At 46.2% G+C, this 18,484-nt stretch overlaps 1 protein-coding gene across 1 annotated transcript; it reads right to left on the bottom strand.

The window, feature by feature from the left end:
- Positions 1 to 2,107: 2,107 nt before the first annotated feature.
- On the bottom strand, positions 2,108 to 17,329 carry LOC121455099 (low affinity immunoglobulin gamma Fc region receptor II-like). The gene is made up of 7 exons (XM_041662648.1): positions 17,193 to 17,329; positions 11,605 to 11,625; positions 9,395 to 9,652; positions 7,748 to 8,002; positions 7,017 to 7,142; positions 2,806 to 2,843; positions 2,108 to 2,709 (listed from the first exon to the last, which is right to left on the bottom strand). The coding sequence occupies exons 1-7, from the start codon at positions 17,293 to 17,295 to the stop codon at positions 2,623 to 2,625; spliced, it is 888 nt and encodes a 295-aa protein (XP_041518582.1). The 5' UTR covers positions 17,296 to 17,329; the 3' UTR covers positions 2,108 to 2,622.
- Positions 17,330 to 18,484: the final 1,155 nt, after the last annotated feature.

Below are 18,484 nucleotides of genomic sequence, written 5' to 3'. Positions count from 1 at the left end.
TCTGAACATGGCGAACAATGAGGGCTGATGAGACGCAAAGGACAATGGCACGGGGGGTTTGATCCTACGTAATGTGATGGCTTTGTGGGAGCCTAGCCAGTTTGGATGTTCACCTTCCTAGATATGGACGGAGTGGGGAGGACCTAGGACTTACCACAGGGCAGGGAACCCGGACTGCTCTGTGGACTGGAGAGGGAGGGGGAGAGGAGTGGGGGGAGGGGGAGAAGGGTGGGAGGAGGAGGAGAAGGGTGGGAGGAGGGGAAGGGAAATGGGAGGCTGGGAGGAGGTGGAAACTTGTTTTTTGTTTATGTTTTTTTTTCTTCTTTTCTCAATAAAAAAAACAGTTAGAAAAAAAATAAACTTTATAAATAAAAAAGTTAAAAAAAAGAATATCAAATAACCCAGAAATTATGAGAAGAAAGATTTATTTATGAATTGATGCAACCATCTGTTTCATTGTCTTAGTCTCTGGAGTGCATTAGTGAATAATGAAAACAGGACTGTATTAAGCTTACATTTTAGTGTACATGAGAATATATAAACAAGAAGATACCTAGTTACCCCCACTGTACCACGGAGAAAGTAAAACCAAAGTAATAGCAGTAGTTAGGAGAGGCCTTGCTGAAGAGGATGTGAAAAAGAACTCATTAGATTCATGGGGCATGCAAGGCTTTACTAAAAGGTGCAAATTAGGAATACAAGAGCTTCTTGATGCATTCTCCCTGGTGTCAAATGACCTTATTTGTTTCATGTGTTTGGACTGAACCACTGAGATCCACGTAAGGTGTCTTTGTTATCAGGGATTTCAAAGCAGAAATTATGGAGAGAGTTTCAGTTTCTCTGTGTAGCCCTGGCTGTCCTGGAAGTCTCTTTATGAACCAGGCTGGTGTCAAACTCACAGAGATCCACCTGTCTCTGCTTCCAGAGTGCTGGGATTAAAGATGTTCACCACTGTCCAAGAAAGGGTTGTTATTATTATTATGTGTGTCTGTTGGGTGCACACACATGGGAATGTGACTATGTGCGGTGTGCAGAGGTCCAAGGAAACCATCGGACATTCTATTCTCTCTCTTTCTCTCTCTGCTTAGTCCTTTGAGACAGGGTCTTTCAGTGAGCCTGGAGCCAGGCTAACATCCAAGCAAGCCCCAACCATTCTTCTTGTTGAACAAAATAATTCAACAACATAATCATGTGTAAAGTGCAGTCCCATACATAGGCTTTCTAAAACTCTAATATGTTAAATATACATACAAAAAATCCAAATGTGCATAAAACCTGCAACAGTGGTTACTCGTGATTGGAGAGAGATAGAACAAGAACAAATTTAAGGGGAATGAGGACAACAGAGAACTTCTGCTTTTTTCTTTTCTACCTCTGTGCTGTGACTTATGTGGTTACAGCATGCTTAAATTTCTACCTGAGTGATCTTGTGAACATACAAAAACATACAACGTGATCCAATTTTTAAAATACATATTCCAGCTCTGGGTGGTGGCACATCCTATAATCCCAGCAGTTAGGAGGTAGAAGCAGGAGGATCAGGAGTTCAAGGTCATCCTCCAGTGCCCACTGGCATTCATTTGAGGTTTAACTTCCGGAGGACTTGTGTTACAAAACAGAGTGATTACTCTGCTTGTCACAGTCACCGGAAGAGAGAAACGCTGAGCCTCTGCTCCTGTTCCCTCCCATCCATTGCTACCAGGCCAGGCACGTGGGTGGTGGGTGGTGAACGCCTGCTTGTCTTTGTGGAGCTCTGAAGGCAGCAGGAGGATGACAGTTTGAGGAAGATCAACCAACTGAAGGGGCAGGGCACCATCTGTGCAACTGTGAAGAAGTTGTCATCTGTGCTAAGACCGCTGTTTTAAGGTCACCCACACCCCTGCAAGGAACCACCCACACCCCTCTAAGGAACCCCTCACCAATGTTCCCATAAGTAAGCCAAATAAACTAATTGGTGCACCAAACTAGACTTGGGTATAATCATTACTTTGGTTTGTCATGAGTGCCCTTATGCTGAGATGCTTACAGCTCCTCAGGAGACGCTAATCCCTCTCCCCACGATTATTCTCACAGAAGACCACAAACCCCAGAGATCTCAGTCTACATTCCAATCACCTCAACCTTGAAAAAGTAAATAAAATGTTATTTTTACAGTATTTTAGTATAAAAGTGCATATGATCTTTATAGGAAAATAAGGAAGAAGATTAAAATCCCTTATAATTAAATCATCCTGAAGCATGACTTTTGATATGTTGGTACAACCCAGTTATATCATTGCTGAGATCATGTATCTTAATGTAAGTGTTCTCATGTAGCTTGTAGTATAAGCAGTTCCCATATTGTAGCAGTCTGTTAATGACAGTAATTTGACTAATTTTATTGACCATGTGAATCTATGGCAGAACAGAAGAGTCTTAAGTTGGGAAGCGGTAAGTCGTAGAAGTTATTAGTACAATCAACCACTGGGGACCAGTACCATGGTGTCTGTTGGTTTCAGGACTCACACAGGTGACTGTGCATAGCCTCCTTAATATCTCCAGAATCCTACTGACCAGGAGATACTAGATCCTGGCCTTTCCGGAAGGTTTGCTTTTTCCAATCCCAAGTCAAGACAAGGGAGATTAAATGTGTTTCTGGTAATCAGGTTCTGCATCTTCATCCGGAACTTCAGGATGCTTGAGAAGTGAATAGGTGATTGTATTCTCAACCTAGAGAAAGCAAAAATGAGTCCTGAGAGCTGTAGAGAGGTCTTGGGGAAAGCAGAGGAGCTGGGAGAAGGGAAGGACCCGCCTGGGCTCACTCACCTCAGTTTTGGCGACTTCTCCGAGATCAGGCATATTGTCTGTGGGCAAAAACAAGTGATCAGCCAGAGCACTGCTGGAAAGGGGGTCCTGATGAGTTGCTATTGAGGCTGCAAAACCAAAGCTCAAAGCAGAGCCAAGACAAGGCTTGCCAACGCCAACCCAGGCCTTCAGGCTATGCAGTGTGGCAGTATAGCCTCCTTCCCTGGACCATCATGGAGTCCAGCCTTCCCCATTGGCCATGCTGGCAAAGGGAAACAAACACGCGCCACCTTCTTTTCAGACAATTGCTGAACGTTCCCAGCTGCAAACCAGAAGCTTTGGGGCTCTGGGAGGTTGGAGAGTGGGGAAATAATCAGATCAGAGTGAAATCCAGTCCAGATTAGAAAGGAATGGCTTTTTCTCTACCGGACAAGTGTAGTTCATTCTTGTGGAAGTGTTGAAGAACAAGTACTCTAACATTAAAAAGAATGAAAAAAATAGAGGAGGAGAAATAAAGGAAAGAAGAGAGAAAGGGGGGCAGGGAGAGAGGGAAGATGGGAAAGAGAAAGATAGAAAAACACAGTATTTCTCTGAAAAATATCCCAAACACCACATTCTCTTAGGCTTTTGCCCTAAGTTCCCTTTGCCAGTATGGAATGCAGCGCCAGTGTCCGTGAATCACCATTTTGGGAAGTGGGGGAAAAGGCCGAGACAATGCCTCCAGTCTCTTCCCCCAGCCCCTGGACACAAAGAACCCTGTTTGCCATGCTCCAAATTCTGCCCCCACAACACGTTCAGAATTCCCCCTTTTAATACACTTCTTAGCAAGTGCAGCAGCTAACGATGCCTTTAGGGGAAACCACCAGCTCCAGTACCAGGCTGCATAAACGCGGTAGGAAAAGTGTTTACAGCCAGGCCGGGGGGGGGGGGGGGGGGGGGGGGGGGGGGGGGGGGGGGGGGGGGGGGCGGCTGTGAACCCAGTCATGCTTAGCATTTTTTTTTTTAGACCTAGTTTGATCCTAGATGTGGATCCGCACACGGGGCTGAAGGACACAGACCCTGCCAAAGCGAAGCTAAGGAAGGCTCTTTTGCTCAAGCTCTCATATCCGTTGGTTCTGCTCTGAGTCATGCGCCAGTCCCCTGAAGTGGACTCTCCAAGAAAGTCTTTCTCCTGCCTATTGCTGCTGTCATGGAAGCCCCTAGAGAAAACTTCACTTGCCTGTGTGCTTTGTCTTTCACTACAGTCAAAAATCGCCTGAAATACTCCTGCTCCTTCTGCATGCTTCCCCCTGTTCCAGTGCTGAAAGGTCACACTGGCTTTCTCTTCTCAGACCTATGAGGGTTCCGGGGTCATCTAAACCGCTCACCCACCCACCTGCTTCTTCATGGGGAGTGATCTACTTCAGATTCAGTTGTATGATGGCGGAAGGGTTAGGCCAGTGTTTAATAAACCATAATGAGTGGGCATTAGAGCCAAGGTGTGCCTGCAGAGCGTAACCTACGGGTACTGCTGCTAATCTCCCAGAATTTCCTCAACTCAAATCTCCTCTCAATATGCTACTAAAAGTTGAGCTGTACCAAGCCTCCCCTTACTCCTCCACAGGGAAACACACTTGAAAAATTCTCCAGGGTTACCTCAGACCTCTTCCCTTCCTCTAAGGGGTCTCTCTTTTTAATCTCATTGGCTGCCATCATACAGCCGTTAAGCCTATCCTTTACCAGGTCTGCCACATCTCCCCGGAAAGATCCAAATGCCTCTGAAGTCCTGCTCTGGAAATGTCTCCAGACTCCTTGTTGGTCTAGAAGTTTAGTCAGAGTCCACTGTCTTTCTCTCCCCAGAACCAAAGTTCCTTTTCTCATCTCTAGTGAGAGCCTCCTTAGGGCCAAGAGCTAGACTCAGAGCTGACCAAGAGATTTGAGTCCCAGCCGTGCTCCCACTGCTCCTCCCTCTCCTGTACTCCCACTGAAACTCACAATAGCTGTTGCTTGCTGGCTCCAGTCCACATGGAGGCCCTGGGCTGCCCGGCACTGAACCCTCAGAGGGCACGCTGTACTCACCTAGTTCCTTGGGAAGGGTATCTCCCATTTCCCTGTGATCAGGGTTTCCTGGGAGAGCTAAGAGGGGCACGTAGGAAGTTAGTAGGATTATGGGATGAGTCCTGGATCAAGGAGCAGGGTCAGAACTGAGTTAAAAGCAACATAGACCTTTCCCTCTGGTGGTCACCCACACTCCTCCCAGCTTCCCAGTTCCCCTGCCCAGGAACCTCTCCAGTTTATGGTGACTAACCCAAGAGAACACCAAGGGACATCACAAAAACCACTCCACTGCATCTTTCTCAGGTTTTCCTGGCCATTTTAAAAGCTTAGTCTTGTGGCTGGGTATAGTAACCCTGGTTTTTAAAGTGCAATCTTTTGACTGGGTGTACGCCTTTAATTCCAGCATTCGAGAGACAGAGGCAAGAGGATCTCTGTGAGTTTGAGGCCAGCCTGGTCTACATAGTGAGTTCCAGAGCGGCTAGGACTACAAAGTGAGACCTTTCCTAGAAAAAAAAAAAAGTGTAATCTTTCTCTCTGCATCTCTCAATATTTACTTATCACCTGGAACTGAATTCCTCTGAATTCCAACTGCAAAGCGTGTTACAAGGTATTAGATATTAGTCAGTGGCAGCATTTTCTCTTTCTCAGTGACTTCCATCGACCACAACATTCCCCATTTCCACAGGTCCTAGAATGCTCTTCCACTTCGCCTAGCTAATGGCTACCCCCAGACTTCACCCTTCTCCACTGTGGTTAACAGCTCACACTTACATGCTCTTTACTGTCTGTTAGGCACCTGTACAAAGGGTTCAGATTCAATCACTGTCATTAACACTCTTGTAAGGTGGGTCCCACAGTGTTCTTCATTTTTCAGACTAGTAAACTGAGCACAGAGGTTGAGTAATGTACTCAACATTGAATATTTGCTGAGCTGTGAGCTGAGATTTGAACCACAGCAATCTGGTCCTACTGTGTGTATTTCAATCGCCACACTATCCGGGCTCCTCAAGGAAGCCTTCTCCAACTGCCCCAGCCAGGCTGCCTGCCACAGTTCGTTAAACTGTGTTTAATGTGCTTTAAACACATTAAAATCTCATGTGTTAAATGCTTGGTCACCAGGTGGAACAACTGGGAGGAAGCGGAAACTTTGAAATCATGTATAGAGAGAGAAGTCTTTAGGTCATCAGGGACATGCTCTTGCAGACTGTGGCATCTCCCATCTCTTTCTTGGTCACTTTGCTTACTGGCCATAAGGCGAGCAGCTTTGCCCCACCGTGCACTTCCTTGCTAGCTTGTCATAGGCCCAAAGCAATTGGGCCAATACGGACTGAGTCCTACAAAAGTGTGTTAAAAATAAACCTTTTTGTTTATTGACTGATTTGCTTAGATATTTTGAGATAGGATTTTGAACTTGTGATCATCCTTGGGCTCCTGAATGCTGACATGTATTTACCATTGTGCCCAGGAATTATTTCTCTTCATGGGGGATTATCTGAAGGACATTGTTACAGTGACAGAAAGCTGATAAACACATGGGGTTATGAAATCTTCCCTTTGTAATATTTTACACAGGATCTTGCTGTGTAGCACAGGCTGACTTCAGACTCATCCTTCAGCCCAGGCTGGCTTCAGAGTCTTTAAAAGAAAAACAAACCTTTATTTCTTGTTATATGTGGTATACACTCTAACATATCCATGATGGTCAGAGGACACCTTTTTGGGATCAGTTTCTCTCTTCCCATCTTAACTTGGGTACCATAACTGACTGAACTAAGATCACAGGGCTTGTATTGCAAGCACCTGTACTGACCGAGCCATCTCACTAGGTGTGGCTTCAGCCTCTCCTCTTTTCTATCTTACCATCCTGGGGTCACAGAATGTGCTGCAACCTCCAGTGCCTAATCACAGTGCTATCATCTCATCGCTCTAACCCCTTCTTGTAAGCATCCCCTTGTACCTCTGTCTGCTTCACAATGCTGAGAACTAGCTGAGGGCAGAAAGGGAACCAAACACCTCCATTGTCCAGCACAAGGTGGTGGTAAATCACCAAGCTTGTTCAAGTCTGGTTTAACAGATGAATTTGTAAGTAGATGAATGAACATGACGGCACTATATCAAAAGCAAATAAGTCTCTAAGCCCTAGCTAGCCCCAGCTAAGTGGGAACTGATAAGAGGGTTCAGAGAGAGCCACTCACCTGGAGCCTGTTTTTGCTTGATGTAGATCAAGGATACCAGGATAATAACAAGGGTTGCTACAGCAATCCCAGTGACAGCGGCTACAATTGTCAAGACTGGTACAGAGCTGCTGCTGGATCTGGGCACTGGAAAAGACAGAGGGGGTGAAGGTAGTAAGTTCTCTCTGTGTATTCACCCTTCCTCCAACGCTATGCCCAACGTCTGTCACCTAGAGTTGTCCGGGTCACCTCAGAGGTGTAACACATCACCCTGAAACCTCATCTGCATAGGTTTCTGTGCACAGAGTTGTGCCTCCCCAATAACCGAGTGCTTCCACCAAACTAATGAGGGCACACTGGCGAAGATGTAGGAGCAGAGGGGACAGCCCAGACGCAGTGGGGAGGGGGGATCTGAAGCCTCCCACAGATGGCAGCACCACCACTGCCTAGAACATGTCGGGCCTTCGAGAATGAATGACTATTAAATAAGATACAAAAAGTTACACTTCAGCTCTTAGGGATGTCTAGGGATGCAGAGAACCCATGCACTGATGACAGGGCACTGTTTCTCTGCTACCCCGCAGTCCTGCCACCCACCACCCACTTGCCCTCACCTGGCAGGGCCTTCACAGCTTTCCTCTTTGCTCCCAGCCCAGTTTTGCTGCTGTGACATTCCTAGAGCTCCATGTGGGACTTTAGCCTTTGTCCGTCTCCTCCTCTCCCTTTCCAACGTCCTGACAGAGGCCCCGTACCTTGGACAGTGATGGTCACAGACCTCGACTTGTATTGTCCCTTTCCTAGGTATCCTGTGCAGTGGTAATCACCGCTGTGGCTGTGATTTGCTTTGGAGATGGAGAAGTTGCCATTGGATTGACGATATTTTATGGATTTTCCATTCTGGTATAATGTGATCTTGTTCAGGGGTTTGCTCCTCCAGCTATGGCACCTCAAGATGATGGTTTCCCCTTCCTCAAACACCAGTTGAGGGGTCTGGAGCAGCAGCCAGTCTGAGCGACACAGAAAGACCATCAGACACAGAGGGCCTGGGCTCAGCTCTGAGACCCAGTCTGAGCAACACAGAAAGACCATCGGACTCAGAGGGCCTGGGCTCAATCCTGAGACAGAGGTTACCCTTCCTGGAAGGATATGATCTGCTAAGGGCGAGAGAGCTTTAGTTTGACATCAGACAATCTTGATCTCTGATACTAGCTCCACTCATTCACAAGCTCTTTAGTCTTGGGCAAGTAATTGAATTCTTCTGGGCCTCAATTTCCTCATCTGTGAAATGGGCATTGTCAGATTTTGCAGCTACACTAATTCTTGGTGTCCAATAGTCTCCTTCCTCCTTTCAGAGAAGGCAGCTATGGCCTTGTCCTGTCAGGAAGAATACAAGAGATGGAGATACAGGAAAGAGGAAGGAATCCAGCCTCATGGGTGTGAAGAGAATACGACAGAGCCTTCCCTTTGGAAACTTCTGAAGCTCCCCACCCCAAAAATGTTGGTTTCCTTGATAAATAGAAACAGGTGTGGACCTACGGTTCAGCATGGCCAGAGGAAAGTCGTTAGCTTGCTGTGCACATCCTGGTGAGAGGAAGGCACCAAGAGCGACAGCGACAGTAGCCGACAATGCAGTCTCGCGGTGGCCTTTCTGTGGAGAAAATCTACTTTTTGCCAGGAGTCTTATAAAATCGTTGATCTGCCCAGAAAAGAATTAATAAGCCCTGCCCTGTTCTGGATACTGCAAATATGGAAATGGATGAGACATGGCTTTTCACCTCATGTGTCCACAAGCTGGTGGAAGAAAAAGAAAGACGAGGACACCCAGGACTGTGAAGGAAAGAGATCAGGAAAATACCCGTGCTCTCCAGAACCTCAGGGAGGAGACATTAGCCTTCTCGGCTAAGCAGAGGAGAAAGCTGAACTCAAAGTTAAATAAATAACCGTATTTGTATAGACGACTCTTTCCACAGCCTGGGTTCAGTTGTGGGCTAATGGCATTTTTCTGAGTGTCCTGTAACAGCAGGATTTCTATGAAATAGGGACTTCCTTTTTCTGTATTATTCAGCTGTCTGTCTTTGTCCATGAACCTCTGTTGCTCAATCAGGACTACCACATTTAAAAAAAAACAAAAACAAAAACCCAGCTATTCACACATGCTGAGGAATTTCTCAGGAATTCGTAAGCCCTCCACGTGCCTGCCTGCAGCGGACCAAGCACAAGGGAGGGTAAACAGGGAAATGAGTAGACAAAAGTCCTCCAAGCAACTCTTAGTGATGCTTCCCAGAAACCAGGCGACCCCTTTTCCTGCAAACCTTGTAATAAGCAGACCCAGCCCACGCCACTTCATCCCACCCCCAACTTCCTGGTATCCCAGCTCCTTCCTGGGCCCGTCTACTAACCGGCAATCACTTCCAGTTGTACAGGGTCGCTGAGGATGTTCTCCTCCAGTCTGCACTGGTATTCTCCACTGTCATTGACTGTGGCTTTAAACGTGTAGTTGGGCCGGACCTGGCTCCGGAGGGAGCTCCCATTGTGGAGCCACTGGGTCGAATAGTTCCCAGGGTTGTGGGTCCCTTCACACTTCAATGTCACACTGTCTTCCTTGAGCACCTGGATCCATGGGGGCTCAAGTTTCACCATGGCCTTCGGGAGATCCGCTGAATTTCAGAGAGAGAATGCAACATGAGGCAAGGGAGCCCCAAGAGCCTAAGCAGGCCCCGAGTCTCCTCTGAAAAAGCACCCGTATTCCTAGGGAGTGCATCAAGGGTGGAATCCAGTACAGAAAACTTCTTCCTCGAAATTCTTCTACTCATTCCATCCCACAAGCCCAGAGAAATGACAAGGAATGTAATTGACTCTCAGCAGGGTGGAGCAAGGGAGAAGGCTGGAGAGGGCTGTCAACTTCCAAACCAGACAACGTGGGTGCCTATTTAACACATTAAAGCGTGCCTGCCCGCCAGGGTTTCCTGGCATCCCTCAATCCCTACCTAATGTAGGATAGGATAAGGCTGGCATATCCTGCTCCCTCCCTGAACTCTCCAACCCAAGTCCTGTGCTGCCCTTCCCCCAGAGGGTCTTCCCTGTATAATAAGACATGCCCTCACACCCATGCAAAGTAGAGGACTTATCAACACATGGGACAGTCTAGACAGACAGTAGTTTTCTATGTGCTTGAATCTTTTTTTTAAAATATTTATTTATTTATTATGCATACAATATTCTGTCTGTGTGTATGTCTGCAGGCCAGAAGAGGGCACCAGACCTCATTACAGATGGTTGTGAGCCACCATGTGGTTGCCGGGAATTGAACTCAGAACCTCTGGAAGAGCAGGCAATGCTCTTAATCACTGAGCCATCTCTCCAGCCCTATGTGCTTGAATCTTATTCAGAGAGAAAGAGAGGGTTTGGCAGCTTTCTTTTCTTTTCTTTCTTTCTTTCTTTTTTTTTTTTTTTGCTTTGTTTTTGCAACAGGGTTTCTCTGTGTAGCCCTGGCTGTCCTGGAACTTGCTCTGTAGATCAGAATGGTCTAGTACTCAGAGATCTACCTATGTCTACCTACAGAACACTAAGATTAAAGACATGCACAACTGTTTTTGTGTACAATTTTGTTTGATTTTAAAAAGTCTTTTATACATATAACTATTTATTAATGTATGGTGCTTCAGTACACGCACACAATGTGTAATGGACGGAGTTATTTGGATATCTGTCCCCTCACACATTAAATGTTCAAATCCTCTATTTTAGCTACTGTGAAATTTACAATTAATTGTCAACCATAATTACTCTTTGTAGTGCTTTGAGTGAAAATAGCCTCCATGCATAGGAATGGCACTATTAGGAGGTGTGGCCTTGTTGGAATAGGTGTTGCCTTATTAGAGGAAGTGTGTCACTGGGGGTGGGCTTTGAGGTTTCAGATGCTCAAGCCAGGCCCACTATCTTTCTTTCTTCCTGCTGCCTGCTAATTCAGATGTAGAACTCTCTGCTACCTCTCAGGCACCGTGTCTGCCTGCTTGCCACCATGTTTCCCACCATGATGATAATCTGAACTGTAAGCCAGCTCCAATTAAATATTTTCCTTTATAAGAGTTGCCGTGGTTACGGTGTCTCTTCACAGCCACAGGAACCCTAACTAAGACAGCCTTCTTTATAGCACATTAGAACTTGCTCCTCATATTTAACTCTACCTCTGTACCTATTAACCATCTTGTCTCCATCCTTACCCTCTCCTCCACCCTTCCCAAGCTCTGGTCATTTACTCTCTGCTTCTTTGAGATCAACTTTTCAGACTCTCGATTTGACTTAGAGAGTAGAAGGCGGTTGAGGACAAGGACAGACCTCTCAATGTTTGAGATAATTGGTCACTTCTCACTATAACAGAACCAGAAGAATTGCTATACTAGAGAGCCATGCTTTCTGACCACTCGCCTCCCCAGACAGAGGGAAGGAGGAGAAGGGCAGGAAGTTTTCTGGGAACAATGGCCTTTTCCTGGTCCTGACCGGGTCCTGAGCTTGGTTGCTGGCACATTCTGAGCACTTCCGGGCAGATCTTTGGGGGAAGAGGGAGGTGACACATAGGACAGTGATAAGGTATGAAAAGAGGACTCACCATGTGTCCCAGCAACAAGATCTGTAAGAAAGAAAGCAAACATCAACCAGGGTCTGGGCTTCCACACTGAGACATGCCTACCCAGACCCAAAGGCCCCTTCATCCCCATAGCCCAACCTTCACGTCAATACCTTCCCCTGGAATTGCCTAAATGGAATACACTTTCAGAAATATTTGAGTTCTGTCCCCAGTAACATCTGTGCTGTGACAGTTTCATTAGGCTAAACACTTTGACTGTCAAAGTTTACATGTGATTTGTATTTCAGTAGACTTTGCCAAGGTCCATCCTGAGAACAGGGTTTTTCTTTTGTGGGGAAGGTCTACAGATCACACAGGTAGTCCATAATCCTTAGGGGAAAGAGAAAATACGCATGACAAACTACTATCACCTTAGCACACGTGTCCTATACGTAAGTTGTATAGTGTGTGTGTGTGTGTGTGTGTGTGTGTGTGTGTGTGTGTAATGTTTGCATACAGATGAACAGCAAATGAGACCATACCAGAAAAGTGTTCTCTGGCCTGGTCTTTCACTAAGCAATACAAGATCTAGTAGCTGAGTCTGTTCTATGTTGTCATTTTTAACACCTGTGCCCTATCCTACAATTTGACTTTCCTGTATTTTATCTCACATCCCTATTGCTTAACATTTGGTCTTCCAGTTTTTGCTGATAGGCAAATTTGATAGGAGGAAGAAATAACAGAAGGACACCATGGGGCGGAGAGATGGCTCAGCATTTAAGAACACAGGCTGCCTTCCCAGAGGACCTGGGTTTGATTCCTAGCACCCATATGGTGGCTCACAACCATCCAACTCCAGTTCCAGGGGCTCTGGCATCCTCTTCTGGTCTCCCTGGGCATCAGGCACAGGTGTGGTGCACAGACATACATGTAGCAAAATACTCATTCACAAAAATTAAACTAAAAGAAAAGAACACTAGATTTGTAGCTTCCTTTGGGGGCAGATGGAATGACCCATGGAGACAGAAATGGCTTCCCAAGTAGAAGCCGAGCATGGAATGGGAATGCTGAATGGGAGGATGGAGCTCTATGCATGGCTGTTGGGTATAATAGCAAAATAGGTCCTGAGATAACTAGACCCCAAAGTGTGTACTGTGTGTGGGTAGATCTATGCACCCGTCCATGGTGGGAGCTTTCTCTTGTACTTGTGTTGAAAACATCACGAGTCTCCCAAGTCTGAATCCTTTCAGGGATAAAAGTGTGAAAATGAGTGCCGAGGAGGAGATGTTGCAAGGGGAGTGATGCTCTGGCAGCCCAGAAGACGGGATTCTGATCCCCGTGCCACTGCATCTCAGTATGTACACACAACCAATCCGTCTTTTTGTAATCCCGGAAAGTGTGCTGACTATCTCCTGCCCTGCCATTCATCCTGAGTGCCCCTAAAGGAAAAGATATAAGTCCCGGATGTTGTTCTTAATTCCTGTTTGTCCTATGGGGGTAAAGACGATTACGCAGGGAAAAGACACAGACACGCGGCGGTCCCACGTGGTACACTTTAATGGGGGGAGGGATAACAAACAGGTAGGGGAAAACGTGCAGACACACTAGGGGAGGCGGAAGGAAGGGGGGGAGAAAGGAGAAGAGAGAAGAAGAGAGGGGGGGGGCTCGTGGCGGCCCCCGCTTTTTAACAGGGAATGCAAAAGCTTCTGGGAAATGTGTCCCCAGGGGAACACTGGGAGTTGTAGTGTCACAAGAGAACAACACCGGATCCCCACTGAAGCCAACAGTCTGATGATAAGAACAAGCATGTGTGCAACCTAATACTTAAAAGGCTTTTTGGTTTTGACACAATCTCATTATGTAACCCTGATTGACCTAGAATGTGCTATGTAGACTAGTCTGTTCTTGTACTCACAGAGATCTATCTACCCAGTTCTGCTTCCCTAGTGCTACCCACCGCATCTTATAAAAGAGATGCTCTCAATGCCTTTAGAAGAACATAGACAAATGTTATGAAGATTCAGAGGAGGAAGAGAGTATAGGTCTTTGACTTTGGCAAGATTTTGCCTAGGCGGGAATGTGGGAGAGTAGTGTTCGACACGAAGCTCCAAGTAGTCTGTAATTGTGACAGACAGAAAGGGAATATTCCCTAAGAAAGATGTTGAGATATTTGTCAACATGCTCAGGAAGTTGCAGACTGGTTGCTGCTTTGGTCTGTTTAGTACACCCTCAGTAATGAGAGTCAAAGCTGAAGATAGAGGTAGATGCCACATTCTGGAGTACCGTTGTTGCCGAATGAAGTGAGTGGCAGCGAGTCAGAGCATACGGAATCATGCCATGACTATCATGGTGGTGGTTAGTCTTCATGGTCAACTTGACTAGATTTAGAATCACCATGGAGACATCTTTAATTGTGTCAAAAAGGGTATTTCTGGAAAGGTTTAATATAAGTGCTAAAACCCACCCTGAATATAGGTGTAGTTTAGTAGGTCCAATAGGTTGTGGTCCCAGCCTGAATAAAAAGAGGAAGAAGCTAGCTGTGTACTAACGCTCATCTCTCTCCTGACTGCTTCCTGACTGCGGGTGTGAGGTGGCCAGCCCAGGCTCCTGTCACCTTCCCACCACAATCTATACCAAAATAAGCCCTTCCTTAAGTTGCTTTTGCCTGGTGTTTTGTCAAAGTAATGAGAAAAGTAATTAAAAAGTGCTAAAGCAATGCACAATGGCCTTGCAGAGGTAACTTTACTTCTCTCTACTTCGATCTTCTTGCTTATTAATGGAAATCTATAAATTTATGGCAATACCCATGCCATAAACTGTTGTAAGGATTGAGTGATACTCCAGATAGAGCATCTGTGCAGTGCCAAAGGCGCCATGTGAGAACCTTTTAAATAATCATGAACAAACTTTCGAAGTTTGATGTTTAGTTCGGTAAACAATGAGAAGTTCACATTGGGGCTGAAAGTGCTGTGTCAGACTAATTGGGACAGAGGAAGTGCAAGAGATTAGCAAGAAGACGGTGATCTAGAATGCATGTTAATGGCTGTGCAACGTCTGGCTTCTTCATCCCTTGTCTTTCTCATCTGTAGAGACCCTGCTCTCATATAGATTAACCACACAGGCCCATGTTATACCTCAAGGCCTTGTGATTATCACTCCCAGCCACACCAACTTCAAAACCACAAAATCAAATGTTCCAGGCTTCAGTCACACCAATAAACCTCCTCCTTTTTCTTCCTATTTGCCCAAGTACAGCCTCTATAGTCGCCCGACCACAACTTTTACCTCACCACTATCTACCTCTAAGTCCACCCCCACACACACCTCTAGCTTAGAGTCTGTGTTTCATCATTACCTCACCTCATTGCAAATCCCTTTATCTTCTTATTGCTGTTGTTGTTGGAGCCCAAGCTGGCTTCACACTTGTCAGGTAGCCCATGTTGGTCTTAAACTCCAGTCCTTCCTGCTTCTACTTCCCAAATACCATGAATGGATCCCCTTATTTACCCTTCTGACTCTATCAAAAGCATCAATATTCCCCCCATGACTTTGCTTCTTCATCTGCATTGACAATAGGAAGTAAAGAAGCCCCACATGTGAGAAAAACTTAAGAGGCAAAACTGAGAAAAATTAGCATTTAATAAAGCATGAAGTTGATAAATGTGCATGAGCAGGGGAAAGGTGGCATTGCTCAAGCAATTAGAAATATTAGAAAGATAAGAAAATTTGTAAGGAGATGATGCTGTTAGATTTTGAATATAGTTTTGTTTCTAAGCTGACAAATCTGCTTATAGATGTCTCATCAACAGGCAGGGAAATTAAAGTCTACAGAGGAAAGAAGGACAAATAAGTGACATAGAAGTAATGACTGAAAATCTGAGTGTGTGAGATTAGCAAGGAGGCTAGTACAGTGAATGAAAAGGAGAAAAAACCAGATATGTGGAAGGGAGAAACCATCATTTGTATGTTCATTCTATATTCAACATACATGAAAACTATGCTCTTATCCAGTGCAGTCAATAGAAGGAAGACGAATACCTTGTACTTTAGGTCAGAAAAACTGCCTGTTCTGTTCTCTGACACGTCTCCAAATCTAGTCTCTGGCACAAAGAACTTAGAAGAATCAACTGAAGCACAGGTAGTAAAAGGCAAGCGTAGTGTCCACACTGCTGGCGGAGAAAGATCCCTTGTGGATAAAAGGGGAGCATGGCGAGCAGGTACTGGAGCTTTATCTGGAGTCAAAGGGCCAGCCCTGAAGACACTTAGAAAGCACTAAGCCTTTCCGTAGCTGTCCTGGAAGATTCCAGAGCTACACAGGGTCAAAGGCGGGAGCAAGCAAGACACAATCAAAGGGTGTTATAGTATTGAATCAAGGGATAAAATCCTAATTGTGGAGAGCCAGAAAACAATGGAAAAAAGAAATTTAGCAAAAGAAAATAGAAGAAAATGCCATTCTTGGGAGCCTTCACCATGCCGTTCTTATGAGTCTTCAGCAGGTGATTGATGGCTGCACAGCACAAATAGAAAGGCATATGCATCTCTAGGACTGAGCCTTCCCATGTGAAAGCCGAGCTATCTGGTGTCACTCTAATATACCTACTTGTGGGCAAGTGGTCTCTCTTCCATACCGCTCTCCCTGGAAGCCAAGTCCCACCCAGCACTGACAGCTGAGGTCCCTCAGGACTGACCAGATTTCACTATGAGTCATAGCATGTAACATAGCATGGGGCAGGGGGTGGGGCAACTGTATGCTCTCCTCTCAGAGGTGTGGGTAGAAACCCCAGAACAGAGCTTAGAAAACGGCCCCTCAACAGGACTCCTTACTGTTCTTCACCCAGACTCTTCTAATCAACCAGCCCCATCGCTTTCTGCCCTCTGGCCCACAGGTGAGAGTAGGACCAGGAATCTTCCTCTGTCTCAGTCTAAGGCCCCCAACCCTGACTTTCTTACTAGGCAGAGCCAAGCCCAAGCCCCATGGCCTATGCAGTGAAGGAGGCAGGAGATATTTCTCTGGCCCCATAATTGACAACTCCAACTTGCCCAGATTTGTGATGATCTGAACCTAAAATCCCAGGACAGCCCAGACCTTCTCATGCCTGCCCTTATATATAAAGGGAGGAGGGGTCCTTCTGGTGGATAGAGTGGCTTCATAGGCACAGAGAACATCCATCCATTGCCACCCCCTCAGATGCATCTTAGTACCCCCTCCCAACTCTTGTTGGGAGCAGCACTAGACATCTTGCCTAGATTTGGTCCGGCATGAATCCCAAATTCAAATGGAAACTGGCTGATTGATAAATTTATCACTCAAGGCTAGGGCACTAGATTTCCCTTAAAGAAGGTTCTGGTGGGGAGGGTGGTAGTGCATCGGGGACCAGAGTACCAAGTGATAGTAGGTTCTAATGAGAAACGGTTAGTGCAACAGGGACCTGGGTACCAAATGACAGGAAAACAAGCAACAACAAAAACTCCTGCCAGCTTTGATTTTCAAAGCCCAGCCAGGCTGTTGCAGCCTAGTTCTTATCCTGCTACCTACTGACATGCTTTCTGTGCTATGTCCATCCCTACACAAGTCCAACCCCAGCCCAGGTGTCCTTGCCCCTGCTTCCCTTCTGGAGGTTCTGACTTACTTAGCACAGCTGCCCACAGTAGCACTTGGCACAAAGTCTGGGAGAGTATACAGGCAGCCCAGTTGCTCTCCGGGGGGAGAGGTAAGAATGATGGGATTCGCATCGTTCCTGGAGCGAGTCAGCTGCAGGCACAGGCTTCTCTCCAGCCCTGGCAGACTGTAGCCAGAGAACAAATTCTGGAGTCCAAATGAGGAAGTAGAAAGAAACGGTCTGTTTAATCATTGGCTCCTCCCCTTCCACCCTCTTTCCTTTCTTCTTTACTAGAAGAGTCAGGACTGACGGAGCGAACTTGGTTCAGCTCAAGTCACAAAACAGTGAGAAACTGAGACCCAGCTCCCTGCTTGTTCTGCTGGAGCCACAGCTGACCTGGGACTCAGACGGGAGATGGCCACCCAAACTCAGCTCAGACATCATTTGCCTCAGTCTCTCTGTTCCTCAAGAAAAGTATGGTAGACAAGAATCTTCTGGAACTTCTGTAGACGAAAAGCAAGAACAGATATGAGACGAGCAATAGGAGAGCATTCATCCCCCACATCTCCCTCTGTGCACCCCACTGTTCGTGAGCACCAGTTTGTGCCCTGGTTCTTAACCTTGGTCCGTTTTCCCCATCACTGGTCTCACCACTGTGGCTTTAGTGAAAGATCACAGGTTTCCAACTGTGAAACCGAGTCTGAGTATCAGGGAGCTCCTGAGAGCTCCTGGCTCCTGGGCTGTAAAATAAAGATCATCATTTCTACCCACTCAAAGTTTCTCAGCTTCTGCGGCACCCATACTTTTAGCAGAAAAAAAAAAAAATAAGCAGGTTGTTATGTAACCCAGGATGGCCTGGAACTGGCTATGCTGCCCAAGGTAGCCTCAAGCTTAAGCTCCTGCTGCCTCAGCCTCCAGGATACTAGGATTGCAGGGGTGTAGGAAGTGGGGGGCTAGGGATGGGTCACCCCACATTAGTTGTCACATAACTCTCCTGAGGGCTTGCCCTGGGCATTGTGGGGTGTTTAGCAGCACACCCTGTTGCTGCCCAGCAAGCAGCAGTGATATTGCTCAGCTGTGAAAGAAAAGGGTCCCAAGGCTTTGAATAAGGTGGGCAAAACTGTCACTGATGAAGAACCACTTGTATTCAAGGTTAATAGAAAATAAAAAGAATATGAAGGTATCATGAGTGGATGCTGTTTTTGTTTTTCTTACCTCCTTGTCCTCAGATGATGAGATGTTCTGGGATCAATTTTAGGGCCCTCTTCTGGGGCCTCTTTCCCAAATTCCCTTTCAGGAAGCAAGCTGTAATACTCAAGGAA

This window comes from Microtus oregoni, unplaced genomic scaffold (assembly GCF_018167655.1).
Source record: "Microtus oregoni isolate MIOR12 unplaced genomic scaffold, Mior012 000013F_ref0000133, whole genome shotgun sequence".
Lineage (NCBI taxonomy): Eukaryota > Metazoa > Chordata > Mammalia > Rodentia > Cricetidae > Microtus > Microtus oregoni.
Note: the sequence above shows the minus strand (reverse complement) of the source record. Positions and strands in the feature narration are given on the sequence as shown.

Excerpts from the sequence above, each read along its gene's own strand:
- LOC121455099 (XM_041662648.1), bottom strand. The coding sequence starts at position 17,295 with ATGCGAATCCCATCATTCTTACCTCTCCCCCCGGAGAGCAACTGGGCT. Across the intron at positions 8,003-9,394 it reads ACAACTGGAAGTGATTGCCG|ACTGGCTGCTGCTCCAGACC; the intron begins GTTAGTAGACGG and ends TGTGTCGCTCAG. Across the intron at positions 2,710-2,805 it reads GAGAAGTCGCCAAAACTGAG|GTTGAGAATACAATCACCTA; the intron begins GTGAGTGAGCCC and ends TGCTTTCTCTAG.